Genomic DNA, 16500 nt, shown 5'->3' on the forward strand with positions numbered 1-16500 from the left:
ACTATATTATGATTGATAATAATGATTCTCCTGGAACGCTCACTTGGAAAAACTTCTACACAAAGCCAGACTACACAATTTGGAGGCTCACTACCGAATAAATAAAACGGATATATCTGACCAATTATCACTTATGGAGCAATTACCTAAAAACCGTTACACTCGTTTCGTTGAATAAAAGCCTACATGAAGCCTATAAACAAGCCTACTTGAAGAGGTTACGCTATCGAAACACGTGTCATGGTTTTGTAAACTGTTTTAATTTGGAGTTTTCGTTGAGTATCAATTTTTTACAGCAAAGGCCTCAGGCCAATCATTCTAGAAAACACAGAGACAGGCTTGTCTGGCCACATTATATATTTATATATGAGAGAGTTTTCATGACTGACAAATGATAATGGCGATTTCATCAAATTGAAAATGTATTTCTTTCAGATTGCCGAACGACCAAAATCTGGGGATTCAGATGAATGGTTTGGCCGTCGCAGATTACAACTCGTTGCCAGCGGATTTGGACAGCATCCAAGCAAGGTTAAGTTTTTTTGATATAGAACAGGAGGAGAGAATAAGGAAAAACCAGACCGATGTTTCGCCTACAATTTATTTTGACAAGCTAGCAGTCAGAGACATGTATGGAAACAGGTACGTTTTCTCGAGTGAGGAACTCACAATTGTAAAAGTCAACTGGGAGTTATCACATGTTGGATATATTATATCATTGTGGAGACAACTTATTTTTCTACAAAACACGCTTCAGTTTCAAATAAAAAATTGAGAGATGCAGATTTCCGATAATTTCGATGAAATAAAAAATTCCGGTACCGGAATCGAACCCGAGCCTCCTGGGTGAGAGCCAGGTATCCTAGCCACTAGACCATACCGGATTATAAGAGAGTGTTGCGAAATGTCTGATATATCTATATACTAAAAAACTATTACCAATCAAGATATTAATACTCTAACTAGTAATATAATGAAATATCAAATGAGAAATAATTGTGGGAATGTACATAAGCATATACATAAGCAGAAAACTCTTTCTTGAATATATTATTCATGTGATAAAGTCTTAGTTGCTAGTTATTACGTTTAGTTCTTAGGTATTTCTGCATAAACCCGCTATAAACCATTACAAAGAACAAGAATACTTTGGTGATATTCATTTCCAATGCTCTGGGAAGTTATTATTTTTCGACATTCTAGATCAAGATCTTCAGATGATGTGTTGCAGCAGGTTTTTCCGAGTTTTCCTGCAACTGAAAAAGCAAATGCGCCACTGGAATCAATGAAGTGGCCCTGGAGCGCCCAATAATTTAATTGTTGTTTTTATTTTTATTCTTGTTTTATAATTTCACAAATAAATCTATTCATATTTTCTGATAGTAAAAGTAGTAAGAATTGTTAAAACTTTCAGGTACCTAAATGGATTTATTCTATGGAACACTCTGTATATTTAACAGTTTTATCTCAAATATCAAAATGATTAAAATGGTTTATATCTACAACGACTTAAGAGGTAAAGCCCATTAGAAAGGTATATTAAAAAATTAATGAAGATTTAAAAAAGTTAACCAAAATCTGGCACGAATCTGTTACATTTTAAATATTTTCTGCCTCTTTCTCGAAGAGAATAGAACTTACAAAATGGTAGATAGATGAGCTGATGGACAGACAGGCAGATAAAATAATAGACTGATAGAGAGATAAGTATGCAAAAATCCCAAGAGATTGATTACTTTGCACAAGGGATGTTCTGAGGGTAGTTGTGTGAAAAATTGAACAAAAAAAATAAAAAAAAGTTCCGATACCGGGAATCGAACCCGAGCCTCCTGGGTGAAAGCCAGGTATCCTAGCCACTAGACCATATCGGATTATAGTAAACAGCAGCAAAAAATTATTCGTCAATGAATAGTATGAAGACCACTACCTATAAAGATATTAGGACTACAAACCAACTATAAATTAAAATCAGCATTAATAAAAAAAGCAAACTGTGACCAACAATTTCATTGCTGAAAATAATATTTTACCTATACTATCCTAAACCAGTGAAAATTTAAATGAACTTGTGAGGAAGTATAAAGACAATTTATGTAAACGTTAAAATAGTGACATATATTTCATGATGTATTCAAATCAATGTTACAAATTGAAAAAAATATGGCCCATGAGGGGATCGAACCCGCGACCTTCGCGTTATTAGCACGACGCTCTAACCAACTGAGCTAATGGGCCGACGTTTAATTTTACCCATGATACAATTATCAATTAACATTCAATAATAGAAACTTTTGGTTTACATTTTTTCAATGAACTATGGAATTATTCATCAGGAAAAATTATAGAAAGATGTGAATCTTTTTTAAACGCGTTAACAGAGTCGATTTACTGCAAATTATTTTTGTAAGAAATACAGTTACTTTGCAAGATAAACTTTTCTCTAGCTCAATAATGGCGAATTGCTAAATAATTAGCTATACCTAAATGAGTAGATATGTTCTTTAAATAAAAAAAAATAAAAATTATTATTTGTTTTTCAGGTTTGTCAAATATACACAAATGGTCAATAAACATGGATTAGGTGTAATAAGATCCAGTTTCTAACATGAATGGTGCAACGAAAATGTTTGCTACTATTTGTAGCTTTACATAACTTTCAACGTTGTTTGACATTATGCTTCGTTAAATCAGTAGTGTGTAATCTCTTTTTCTGAAATAACAAGAAGATTTTTGTTAATGCTATTTTCAAAATAGCAATATTATCAGCACTCTAGTGGGATTAATTTTATACTTGTTTAGTGGGCTTCCTTTTGCGCTTTGATTTCTCATTCATTTTCCTCGCTGGATTTTGATTCAAATGAAACTGATTAAATCTGTTACTTGACCAATATACAATAAAGAAATCAACATTATCCTACAAGAGAAGACAATGAGCCACAAATGGAACTAGTTTCAACATTGCTGATGTTTGCTAATAGCTCCTATATTTTCTTTTCTTTCATTATGCCCGATATGAACCTTTTTCCTTTTTTCAGTTGGCAGTATTGCGGAAAAGACACCAAGATGGAAGATAAGACAGGCCAAGTTTATGGCTTATTGAACATCACTCTGAGCAAAGTTGCATGCTGATATTCACCATAACAGAAGACTGATTCATCGGTAAAGAAGAAGGTTCCCCGTCAAGATAAACCATAGTTGAAGATTTCAGAAATCCACTCATGGTTAGAAAAAATCACCAGTAATAGACATAGTTAGAAATCGATCTTGCCAAACTTGTTTGAATATTCAACGCATTGTTACAATCTGAAACAAAATAAAAATTGTAATGGAGGATTTTACCACTCTGGTTCGAATCAATCCTAAATGGTCGTAGCATAATTGTGAAGCAAGGAATTTCAGAATTTCAAGGATATTTTTCTGTTTTTCTTTCTCTTTCCGGGCGGTATTCGTCTCACCAGGAGCTGAAAACTCCACGACAAATATCGTCTTGCTCTGATGGTCAAGAGGAACTACATCAGCCCCATCACCTGGAATAAGCCTGCGGGTGGGGAACGAATAGTTCCAATGAATTCGTCACTTCTCGTTTTCCACAACGGATTCAATATCCCCCAGAACGTCGGACAACACCAGTGTCTCGTCAACACCGTAAAAGTACCGTAGGAGGTAATAAAGTACTGGCAGGCCATGATGAATCCCTCGGTTTCCGACCTCAGCCCACTTGAGTAGCTGCCCTAGAGAAATGCTCCAATTCCTGCTCTGACATGGTCGCGGACCATTCAGAGAAGGGAATCTTAATTCCTGATGGCTTCACAGGCTCCATCCAGTACCATTCTGTCATGTATAGACACCTTCAACTCAAAAGTCCACGTCTCCCCTGTAGTCGGGGGAAGTACAACCGTGGAACGGATGATTTGAGATGCAAACTCCTATACAAGTGTGGAAAAGGAAAACATCTAGTTCACCCCGAATTTGATGAATTTCTCTACCAAAAAAGAGCTGAGAAAATTATACACATACTTGTCTTGAAGTTTCTTCGAAGAAGTTTGAGAAGTTTCTTAATGAATTGAATCAAATAAAGAAAAACTACAACTGGCGTTTGATGTCGTCAATTATAAAGACTGAAGCAGATTTTTGGTCTCTAAAACGTCCTTTTTTAGGAAAGGAAAAAACTTTTTGGCTCTCCATTTCTCAATCAAACAAAAAATGAAAAAGGGAGTGCTTCGTCTTGACATCCAAAACGACGCTGATGAGGTGATGAGGTGCCTTGCCCCGTAACTTCGAAGTACACCATTGAGGATGAGAGGGTTCCATACAAGTAACATTTTATATCAATACTGTTCATATTGTGTAGTGATCCTATGAAAAATATTCATTTAAATCCCATTGAAAATGTTTGCTTCATGTAATTTCCAATAAAGTTAGAGTAGATAACTGTATAATTTTCGTAGTGTTTTCTGGTAGGCAAAATTATCAAATACAAGTTACTGTGTGAAAAATACATTGTAACATATCGGAGTCGACTAAAAAGTTTGCACTTTCCACACCTGTGTAAAGTTTTCCATTACAGTCTTCATATTTGAGGAAGTTTGAAGTTTTCAGAAGGAACAAGGCTCGTTTCAACCACAGAAACGAATTTTATTCAATATTGATTGTATTTCGTTATTTTTTTTTTCAGGTATAGGAATAAAAGTTCAATGTATTCAAAGTAACTTTTCGGGAAAATTTGTGTTACCAGCGTCATACTTAGGGAAAACTTAACAATAATAAGACCACATTTTTTGTAATCATCACACTTTTATTGATTGTCAAACTTTTAAAAATTGAAATAATTTTCAAGGTAGAAATGGACCTAATTTATTGTAACCAGTGTACTTCACCATATGCAAAGATTCCGCACTTTTTTCTCGTCCTAAAGATTAAAATATTGTTTTTATTTGAGACAACTGAAATCGTCATTAAAAAATATCCTTGAATACATTTGTTTTTAATTTGAATGGGCAATGCGAAATTCTGTATCCAAAGACTTGCCCAACTTTTCGCAAATTATGACAGAAAAAATAAAAATGATGGAATTTTACAATACAGTGAGACAGCTTGGCAAAGGTACTTTTGGGTAAGTACTATATAAGATCAAATATATCTTCAAATCTAGAATTTCTCGAAACATTTTATTAATTACTTTCGGTAAATATTCGTTTTGAGGGTACCCGGAGATTTTGAAAAAAATTTTGAGTGTACTTACGTATTTTGATGCGTAGATTACGAATCCGAAAGAAAAAAGCGGCGCTGTCCCTTATATACAAAGTTACGGGCCCTTCAAAGTTCAGAAAAGGGCAACTTTTCAGCCTTCTTTTTCACAAGATAAACCATTTAAAAACACAAGCATTTATTCACTAGGTTACCTTTACACCGTATTTCTCCTTCCTTGGCACTTTTTTTTCACTTCAACAATTAACATTTTTCCAATAAAAATGTTAAAAACTGTACGGAGCTGCTTTTTGGTTATAGGTATATCTATGTATTTTACGTTTTTAAGGTTAATGGCATAGTTGGCACGACTGATGCTGCATTCGTTTTTAAATTAAGTTTTTTATAAGAAAAATGTTGATTGTTGAATTGAAAAGTGTCAATTAAGGAGGAATAAGGTGTGAAGGTGACCTAGTGAATAAATGTCTGTGTTTTTGAATAGTTTATCTTGTGAAAAAGAAGGCTGAAAAGTTGCCCTTTTCTGAACTTTGAAGGGCCGTAACTTTATAAATAAGGGAGAGCGCCGCTTTTTTCTTTCGGATTCGTAATCTACGCATCAAAATACGTAAGTACACTAAAAATTTTTTTCAAAATCGCCGAGTGTCCCCAAAACGAATATTTACCTTGAAATTATAAATGAAATTTATATTTTTTCAGTTGTGTTTGAAGAATTTGACAGTTCAATTCTGAAATTATTTTTTTACATTCTATTGAAAGTAAATATTAGCCAATTCTTGATGAGAATCAATACTAATGAAATTACTCACTTCAAATGTACTCATATTGATTCACAAATGTACAACTGTGAGATGTGGCCCTCTGAAGTATTCTCTTTCACACATTTACGCACCTGTCCAATGAACAGTGAATTGAAAGTTTGAAATTTTCTATAAACTGTATTTCAAAAACTCATTTCGAAAATATCAGATTATTTGAAGAATAAAATGTTGTTTTACAATAATGAGAACATTTCGTGCTAGAAATCGCGTATCAAAAGGTAAGACCTCGTTAATTCTTAGCTCGCACAAGTTTATATTAACCCTCTGTACATTACTCTTGAACGTTAAGTCACTGTTGATTTTTAACCAAGTGAATAAATGTGCAGAATTTTAGTGTGGACTGCGGAATATTGCGAATCAATCCACTAAAGACGAAGAAGTCATGCAATGAGAAACGTACCGTATTCGGATATGCCAGGTATATCCTGTTTTTTCAGTTAAAATCCATTGTTATGCTGTTTGAGAGTTAAAATCTACTGAAGACTTAGTGTACTTTTTATGGTAATTATTAAATGACTCTAAATGAATTTTATTGCATCAATTTACAACTCTTCATTAAAAGGAGCAGTGGACATCGTTTCGATTTGATTAATTTGACTTCGGTGAGTAATTTAATTAATATCTCATTATTTCTTGTGAAATTGAAACGATAATAATCGTATAAGTTTTGTGGAAGGTATATTTATGAAAATTAATTGTTATAGAGCCCTGATGGAGAGTTTAATTAAATTCGAAACGTCGGCAAGAATACAATTGTTTTCTTTAGAGAAAATTGATTCTGTTACCCAACCTACCCCTTTTTCAGAAAAAAATTGTTATTCAAAAAAAAAAGATTAACCCGACAACAAAATATGGCAAGAAAACACGATTATCTTTGTCGTGAAATGAAAATAAAACAACCTTGAATAATAATTTCAAGGAACTAGATAAACCAGTGGTTGAACAATAGTGCCACAACATCCTGTATATATTCTAGCACAGTCCAACTATGCGAAAGGATTCACAACAAACAAAAGATCGTCGTCAAGCAAATTGTGACGGAATTGGAAGGACAACAGCTGGAGGCAGCCAAAAATGAGGTGGTCATCCTGAAATCCCTAAATCATCCCAACGTCATTCAATATTACGACAGCTACATACAGAAGGGACTGTTTTATATCGTTATGGAATACGCCAGCAAAGGAACACTCCAGGAGTCTATCGAGAGAGAAAGGCCAAAATATTTCACACCTCAAGTTAGTCGTTTCCAAATTTTTCTTTATAATCTCGCTTTGATTTTCGTAAAATTTCCTTAATTAATTCGTTGTAGCAGTTAGTCGTATATTAGGTGGGCTGAAGAGTTCGTAGGCTACGACAGAGATGGCGCTACACGTATTATATCCATATATTTACCTAACCCTAACCTTCAAAATACACGTGTACAAATTTCACAGATATCGGGTTATTAGTTTGAGGGATATAACATTACCATCAACAGCGTTGATGATAAAAGTATTCGAGATATATCCATCGACGGTCACTTTCAGGCAACGTTATTTCAGGAAGCTGAAGAGTCACACACAAAAATGACCCCACATACCATATCATCAAAGTTTGGCCAGCAAACCCTCATGTCACACACGGTAAAAGGCCTTAGAAATATCAAGCGCAATAGCTCTTGACCCTTCATGTTTATTCTTCTCAGACCTCGAGAGAATGCTCGCTGGAAAGAAATTAAGCGCCGATGAAGACATAATCATCGAAACTGAGGCCTATTTTGAGGTTAAAGAAAAAGCGTACTGTAAAAAATGGTATCGAAAAGTTGTAAGACGGCTATAATTATTGTATTGCCTTTGAAAATAATCATATTTAATAATTGAATCAAATTTTATCAAAAAAAAGTATATATTAGCCTACGAACTTATCAGCCAAACTGTTATATGATATGTTCAAAAATTTGAGTAGCTGCTAATGAATGATGAATAATAACATTGCCGTTATCTTCTAGCACGTGATGGATTTATTTTGCCAAATCCTAATGGGACTTGACCACATACACCGACGAAAAGTCATCCACAGAGACTTGAAAACAGAAAACCTCTTTTTAACCGGGCTAAAAGCGGACGTCATCAAAATTGGCGATTTTGGTATTTCCAAAAATCTTGTAAAGTGAGTAGACAATTTTCTGAATACAATAAATTTTGAAAGCGATCGAAACAAATGAATTTCAAATAGTCAACCTCGCGCTCAAAATGTCTGCGAATAAAATTCCCCTCTAGCTTGGCAAAACTGGATTATATTCTGTTGGTGTTATACACAGCATAGGCACAGCATATGTTAACTATGCTGTGAAATAGGTAACAACTGTTACGTATGCTGTGACACAACAACAACTACGCTAAGATGAGTATTTTGACAGTTTTCCGCCATTTTGTGTTTACTTCCTTAGACATCCACCTGAGCGCTGTGCTGTACTAATGATAATAACTTTGTATCTTTGTATATATATTAGAGATGTCAGTGGAATGAATTTTTAGGTTGTGTGTTTCGTTTTTATTGTTTATTGACCTTCAGTGTGTTATATGGCTATTTTTTCTCAGATGTCAAGTTTTCCGTTTCTAGGGTATTTTTTTCCTATTGGATATAATATTCATGGCATTTTTCAGGACATATTTCTCACATTAGATCGCTGAAATAAGGAGTAGACATTCGCGTATATGAAAATTATAATAGATAAATCAAAACAATATTTGAATGTGACTCGTATGTCAATAATCAATGTTTCCCTGAGTTCGACCTTCCAATTTTCAAAACTAGATGTCGCCCATTCTGTAGTTTTCTAGAATAGAGGTGTAAAATGAATTTCAATATGCATCTTTATTGTCTATTTATCAACAGATGGCAGAAAAGTGCCGAATAATGATCAAATTACAATAAGTGTTAAGTTTGACGAATCAATTATGTTTTCCTCACTACATTCTACAAGTCAGGTTGGCCGAGCGGTCTAAGGCGCCAGATTTAAGCTCTGGTTCCCGAAAGGGAGCGTGGGTTCGAACCCCACACCTGACAGACAAATTTTTTCTTTTTTTTTATAACAATGAACATTGTTTTCAGTGGAAAAATGGCAAATACTGTTATTGGCACTTGCAATTATCTAGCTCCGGAACTTTGCGATGGAAAACCTTACAATAGCAAATCTGACATTTGGTCACTGGGTTGCATTCTTTATGAAATGTGTGCCATGCAGAAAATGTTTGACGGAACCGTAAGTAATATAAACTTTAAAGCGTCTCTTTGAAATATAATCATCTTGAACCACATTTTTTTCTCTATTTCCAATTTCAATTAAACCATTCTTTTTCACCAGAATTCTGGGATGAAGGAGTGGAATTATTAAAAATCATTTCATATAAAATTGTTAGATATCAATGCACTGGACTCTTTTGAAATATTCTCCAATATACAGGGTGTCCAGTAGCGTGCCGTAAAAATGTTGATTCCTTTAAATGGTAAGACATATATTGCTTTCAATATTCGGACTCTGACAGAAAAGTACTTTTAGAAATATAAGGAATGTATGGATATATACCAAGCGCTTCAGAAGTTATTAAATAAACGTCGAAAAATGAATCGCTATTTATCCGTCTCCATTTTCAAAGAGAAGTTATCTGAGAAGTCTATTTTGTTATGAGATGTTTTGAAAATGTAGTTTTGCATTATAAAATGATAATTTGTTCGATAATTGTGTTCAAATGAAATACCCTATATATCTTATTTTAAATTTGATTTCCACGTGAAAAATGCTTTTTAAAAAGACAAAATAAATTTTGAAATATTGTTTTTTTTGTCATCGATGAAAATAAATTTGATTGAGGTAGTACCTGAGAGATTTAATATTTGAAACCATTATTTTCCTTATTTTTTTCCAAGGAAACGTTATGTACGAAAATCGTATAGATTCCACAATGTAATTTCACTGGACCCTATATTTTTCAGTCCCAAATGAACCTTGTTGACCATGTAAACTTTGTTGTACATTATTTCCCTAAGAGAACTTCCTAATTTTTTTTTGTGTTCAATAAGTCTTCATTGTTCCTAAGTCATTACAAAAATATCTCTTTCCTTATTCTTGAAAGGATTGTTCACGTGAATATCTGATAATCTATTTATTTCACGTTGGAATTTCGTTTTCGAAAGAACGAAGTGCTGGAGAAGTTCAATGTTGATATGTGATATCGTTTTGGATAAGTATTCTTTGAAAACAGAGACGGTTGATTAGATCTACTTTTTGCCATTATCTTTAGCTTTAGATTCTGAGCCACTGAAGCATACAATATTATATTTTTATTTTATATATGGTTTTTTGTTGGATAACTGCTTCTATATACAGTGTGGATGAATTTCTTGCTTTCAGTGCTTAGATAAATGACAGTTTCTTTTACACATGTAGTCTTTTTTAAGTTTATTCAGGATCAAACATTTCAAGCCACGTTTCTACTGGGTACTCTGTATATTGAAGAATATTCGAAAGCCTATATAATTTAACTTCTGAATACTGACACTGACATCTGAAACTTTTAAACTAAACATTTTTTAAAACTTCACTCCTTTGTCTTACACTTCTAATGGTAGGTGTCGATGTGACGCACTGTATATCAATTTACATTCATTTTAATATTTTGCATATTCCCCAGCAGCGTTTGTAAAGTACTCGTATGTCATACCTTTTGGTGTTCTTTCCAGGTTTCGAACATAGTTCTATCCATCGCCAATGGACGAAAAAAAACCGTCAACACTAAAGTGTACGGTAAACAAATGCAAGAAATAATTGACATGATGCTTCAGCCGCGTCCAGAAGACAGACCCGATACTCTGGCTCTTATGACGCATCCGGATATCTTTCCTTCTTTGTATTACTTGGGAAGCTATCTTGGATGCATAGAATAACTGACTGATGAAAGGTCAAAATCAATGCTTGGTTCCTTTATGGTCTGGCCGACGTTTGCTACATCGAATATGCTAAACTACTGCTGGGTCCCAGTAGATTAGCTTGATTCGTATCCTTGATTGAAATTAAGATTAGGACAGCGAAAAATTGTTATCCACAAATATTTGGTTTGTTTCCTTATTTATTAAATTAAATCAACTACTAGCTAGCAGAGACCCTTTCCAGGGAAACCAAATATGCGTTAATTTTGAAATTTCTATCTCTCCAAACCAGACAATAATTTTATTCTCGAACAAGTCATTTTTTGTGGGGGAAATTAAAGTTTTCATCGACTTCTTTGACGATTCTCACCTTTCACAAACTGAAAAAGTTTAAATTTGCTTATCGCTCACAAAATGAGCTGAGAATTTGCACATATACTGATAACTAGATCATTTGTCTTCCTAAAAAATACTCAGAATTTAAGTAGCGACTCATTGCGGTGAACTAAAAAGATTACGATTTCTATATTCGTGTCAAATTCTCGAATTCAATGTTTTTCAGATTTTGGAACTTGAAAATACCCAAAAGAAGTTCGACCAAAAACTTTATTGAAATTGAAAGAGGTATTTTTCAGTAAAGATTAGTTTTTGGAAGAAAAGCGTCTCAACTTCCACTTCTCCTTTGGAAGTTCCCACAATTTTTTGCATAAAGATGGTGAAGTTGAACCTGAAAAACTTTATTTTTATACTGACATCTCAAAAGTCACTGCATCAATGAAAAATAAATGAGGTTAATATCTTTATAGTTTGGTTTGTGGAATTGATTTTATATATAATTATTTTAAATTTTAGATTTTTCTACTTTTACTGACCATGTTACTGAACGTTTATGTGTGAGTTTTGTTGTGACATTTTAATTTGTTAAATTTATTATGATTTCGAGACAATAAATCCGTTTGAAAGTACAGATCCCGGTTTTTTCATTTCCAACCCACAATCTGTCAGTTGTCAGGAAATCGTCGTATTCATAAATTTTGCCTACAAAATGAATCATCAATGGAAAAAATTAAATTTCCATACTCAAGTTTGTCACGTGGTTAACGTTTCGAAAAATAATCCCTCCTGTTCAAAAAACTCAAAAAAACGTAGGATGTTTTCAAAGACCACAGAACACCATTTTTCCAATCTTACAAATTAATATTTGTTCCATGACCACAAATTATTAAATAATCATGATTCCCTTATATTTGATGATTTGAAGGTTGTTTAATGGAGGGAAATGAAGAAACATACATTACTATTTAAACTTTATTGAATTATGAACAAAGAATGAAAGCGATGAACAAGATCATGATGATAAGGTATTTAGTGTATAAAATCAAATCAAATGATGTAACTTTTATGTCGAATTTGAAAGACAATTCTTCAAGACAAATTTCGTTTTCCAACTAGTAGTTTTTTGGTTTGTCCTTACATCGTCAACATTCCCCAGAACTAATCCTTCATGCATTTCCATGGGGAAAGATTTTTTGAAAATTTGAAAAATATATTTTTTCCTAAAACCCATGTTACCTTTGAAATAGCAGATTTACACGAAGTTTGAGTCGTTTATGCCTTGTAATAACAATCAATATAGAGCTGAAAATTAAAAAGGCGCAGGCTAAAGTTATTTGAAAATGACAAGTTTGAAAAAAAATTAAAAAATCATCATTTTAGACAATTATTTTATTGCTTTTCAAAATATTTGCCTTCGTGTTTTTGCAAGGTTCAACAGCGTCTTCCTGACGTGGTGAAAAATTCTTTCAATGTATTTTTGTTCGAAATGAAGGAACAGAAAAAGTTTTCAGGTGATAATTCAGGAAAATATAGGCGGTGATTAATTTTCTCTTTCGAATAATCAAATGTTCAATGTTGTGTGTGGGACATTTGCAGTTCCCAGCATATTTTAGAGCAATTCCATACAAATCAAAAGCCCATTATATACTTTCAAATGATATCAAAAAATGAACTAAAACTTTTTCAGTTCCATAAACATACAGGGAAACCAAAAAATTTCAAATTCCGTTAGGTGTATTTATTTTTTTCCATAGAATGGAAATCTGTTCTGAAATACAGGAAAATCGAACGAATACCAAGGAAAACTCATTTAGAACATTTCTTCTAGTCTTACTCTTTTTTATAATAATATTAGAAAGGTCTCCAAATTACACGCTTCACCCAATATAGTTGTTCTTGTTTTTATTATGATAGTAATAATTATCGCTTCTCAACCTACAAAAATATGTAGCACATACATTTTTATTTCTTATAAAAGTAGTGGTACAATGTTCTTATCAGCTTAAATATACAAAATCAATGACGTCAACAATGAAAACTTATATAAATACTCTTTGTGATACTTTACCGAAAACACACAGGTAGTTCTTCATTCGTATTCCATCATGGTTCCATTTTGAAGTCCTGGGAGAGAAAAAATCACAGAATCAATATGCATTTTCTCTAAGCTTTCAAATATATTCAATAATTTTTCCAAGAAAGAGTATCTAGAAATGTAAAACAATGAATGCAACTATTACTTGAAATATATACTGAATACTGTTCTTTCCAACATCCTTCATTTTAATTTAAGCAGCTTCTATTAATTTTGCAAAAATAATATGGAAAACACGAACAGTGAGAATGATGAGAAAAAAATTTAAAAAAATTGCATCAACTCAAATTGAAGTGAAAATAAACTTATGTGACTTTTGAAGAACACTGTATAAATATACATGATGATCAGAGCATTATGTGGTGTGTTCTCTACGTCATTTCACCAGACAAAATTCAGATTTTTGAATACATAACATAATTACAGTTACTTCATTCAGATTCTTGAAAAAATTTCTCTCTGGACATTAGGACTTCTGTATGATCATATCTCCAAAAGCTGCACCGAATTATCACTTCAGATTTGCGATCGGCATTCAAGAATGAGTAACGATGAAAAAATTGCAAATCATTACCAAAACAGTAAAATTCAATTACTCAAAAATAACACTCACTGCTATTGAATTCATTTCCAGGTATCTGGCCAGACTGCAGAATTTTTTGCAGTCTTTCCACCTCTTCTAGGGAACTGGCTTTATTGATAGCCTCCCTGATCTTCCCAAGTTCCTCTTCTGTCAACCCTAAAAAACAAGACTCAGTTATTCAAGACACATCTTTGAAGCACCACAACTCACCTCTACTCTTAGCCAGGTTGTTCATATTGCCACCAGGTACGAAGGTTTTTGCCTTCTTAGCAATTTCTTTCTGAATTTCTTTTCCTTTTTTGCTCTTGAAGAGAGTTCTTGCTTCTTCACGTTCCTTCATTTTGATTTTCCGGAAATCCAGTAGCTTTACTTGTGGCAATTTGTATATAACATACAGTCTGTAATGCTGTTTGGCTGCAATAGGGTTGAACATTAAACTTAAGGTAGTGAGTTTTTCTAGGTTAACTAACGGTTCGATATCTGCCAGTTCTTCAATTTGATTTCCGGCTAGGATAAGAGTTTCTAAATTAGGAATGTATTCTTCGAGGTGCTCTCCCAGACGCCTAGAAAGAAATCATTTTCAAATAATGTTAGTCCTGCACATCTATTCTAACGATATTACTTACACAATTCGATTGTTGTTCATCAGCAAACATTTCAATCTCTTCAGGTAGGGGAATCCGTCAAGTTTTCTGATATCATTGTCGGAGAAATCTATGGTATCGAACTGGTCCCCAGTAGCGCCCAAATTTTCAATTTCAGGGATTCTATAACCTGATATAAAAACATGAAAAAATCACTATTTAGGAGTATATAATGTCTCACCTCTCAAGTCCAGTTCTCTATCCTTGACTGGATTTATGTATTGCATTGAATTCAGGATTATCTCGGCCGTCAATTTGACCATGTTTTATGTTTAATTATTATTAATTTGAAACTATTTAATAAAACCACGCTTCAACTCCAAAAATATCAAAATAAAATGAATCTTTTGATGTCAGCTGTCATCTGTCAATAGTGCCAACCTCGAAATTAATGTCGTATATTGACCAACTGCCATACAACTACCGCACTACAGATACAAGGTGCGTTTTGTTGCTACGATTACGATTTCGAAACCACAATTCCCAGCGTTTTATGCTCTATGTTTAGTGTTCCAGCTACTACTGTTCCTTCTCAATCGATGGAATCTTCGAAAAACATCGAATTCTATTGAATGTAATAGATATTCATAAAGTTTTGTTTCATATATACTTGTTTGATATTATAGCTGTAACACCACAATTTTCAAAATTTTTGATAATTCTCAAAAGTTTCTACTTTCATTAACTGAAATGTTGAACGGTCTTAAATCTAAAAAGAATAACGAACTGATTCAAAATGTATAAAAATAATAATAATTGTAGAAATAAGAGTCGGATGAAATAATCAGATCAAAATCAATATTGTAGAATAGATATAAAAAAATCATAATGAGTAGATATTTATTGAAACGGGTATATTTTTAGGAGAGAATAATTTTTGGGAAAGAGAGGTTTTGGCTTTTTACTTATCCACCTTTATACAAAAAAAGTGGGAATCTTTCAAAAGAAGAAGAAAGCAATCGATTCCAAAATAAACTATTTACAAAGATGTGTAGATTATGCAAAGAAGTAACTTTCAGACACAAACTGTAATAAAGCCCTCTCAAAACAGTTACTTTCTTATAAACATTGAACTACACGAAAGAAAGAAGACTTTTGAAACTCCAAACATTTGTTAAGAATTGATTCACAATATCGTATATGAAGTAAGTATTATTTCACTTACATGGAACACTGTCATCCTCAAATACTTGCACTGCATATCTGTAAACTCAGAATTCGTAAAATGAACCACGTGACTTCACGTGACATACCAAAGCAGTCCAGTCCAATTAGTCGACAACACGAAGTTACCTATACTTATACAGCCAAGCACAGTAGATCTCCAACCTCAGTAGTAGCACATCATTCCGGACACTGGCTTGCAAGCTGCAAGAGAGTCTTTGTCCGCCGACGAAGCTTTTGTTATGTAACAGCCAGTTACGTAACAGAATGAGCATTGGTCATATGCGCCTGAAGATAGGAAGCAACAAACATCCAAAATAGAGAGAGAGAGAGAGAGAGAGAGAGTGAACCACGTGACAGCCAGATATGAACCCAATTCCAAAAATATATTATAATTTAATCCGAATCCGAACTGTTCAATATCAACCTCTCAATTAATCAAACGCGTGACATCACCGCTGATCATCAGTTTTTTTCATTGCACCTTGCAGATGACAGATATGAATTAAAAAAAAAAACCTTCTCTTGGCTGCTGGACCGGAAATAAAATGCTGTAATTTCCTTGGCGCTACACACCTGTAGGCGTTAGAATTTGTAGTATTCGAAGTCACGTTAACGGTTTGACCTTTAACTCTACCAATTCGGAGCCCCTTTTCTTTGTTCCATGGATTTAGAAATTTAATTACCTACCTACTGGTATCGGTTTATGCAAGGTTAATTGCAGATTGAGGCTATACGTCTCAA

The 16500-nt window shown here is 33.4% G+C and overlaps 3 protein-coding genes and 3 non-coding genes across 6 annotated transcripts in view; 3 read left to right on the forward strand and 3 right to left on the reverse strand.

Moving 5' to 3' along the window:
• The window catches only part of RhoGAP100F (Rho GTPase activating protein at 100F), a 125141-nt gene extending 120168 nt beyond the window's left edge, over nt 1–4973 (forward strand). Inside the window, 2 exon segments of the mRNA XM_074175504.1 lie at nt 436–642; nt 3036–4973. Coding sequence (XP_074031605.1) covers nt 436–642; nt 3036–3129 — 301 coding nt within the window. The 3' untranslated portion in view covers nt 3130–4973.
• TRNAE-UUC (transfer RNA glutamic acid (anticodon UUC)) lies at nt 1800–1871 on the reverse strand. The gene has a single exon. It is a non-coding gene; the product is annotated as a tRNA-Glu (tRNA).
• Nucleotides 2162–2235, reverse strand: TRNAI-AAU (transfer RNA isoleucine (anticodon AAU)). The gene has a single exon. It is a non-coding gene; the product is annotated as a tRNA-Ile (tRNA).
• LOC111504645 (serine/threonine-protein kinase Nek8) lies at nt 4935–11899 on the forward strand. Its single transcript, XM_023159314.2, has 5 exons — nt 4935–5113; nt 7003–7261; nt 8014–8174; nt 9120–9270; nt 10749–11899. Exons 1-5 carry the CDS (start codon nt 5001–5003, stop codon nt 10950–10952), a joined length of 888 nt encoding a protein of 295 aa, XP_023015082.2. The 5' UTR covers nt 4935–5000; the 3' UTR covers nt 10953–11899.
• On the forward strand, nt 8991–9074 carry TRNAL-UAA (transfer RNA leucine (anticodon UAA)). Its single transcript has one exon. It is a non-coding gene; the product is annotated as a tRNA-Leu (tRNA).
• A 1315-nt stretch (nt 11900–13214) lies between the features above and the next one.
• Nucleotides 13215–14961, reverse strand: U2A (small nuclear ribonucleoprotein polypeptide A'-like U2A). Its single transcript, XM_023159323.2, has 5 exons — nt 14774–14961; nt 14575–14722; nt 14159–14511; nt 13979–14104; nt 13215–13394 (listed from the first exon to the last, which is right to left on the reverse strand). Exons 1-5 carry the CDS (start codon nt 14853–14855, stop codon nt 13360–13362), a joined length of 744 nt encoding a protein of 247 aa, XP_023015091.1. The 5' UTR covers nt 14856–14961; the 3' UTR covers nt 13215–13359.
• Between the last annotated feature and the right edge of the window lie 1539 nt (nt 14962–16500).

The sequence above is a fragment of the Leptinotarsa decemlineata genome, unplaced genomic scaffold (assembly GCF_025532065.1).
Source record: "Leptinotarsa decemlineata unplaced genomic scaffold, Ldec_3_MD MMD2_tig00001064_RagTag_RagTag, whole genome shotgun sequence".
Lineage (NCBI taxonomy): Eukaryota > Metazoa > Arthropoda > Insecta > Coleoptera > Chrysomelidae > Leptinotarsa > Leptinotarsa decemlineata.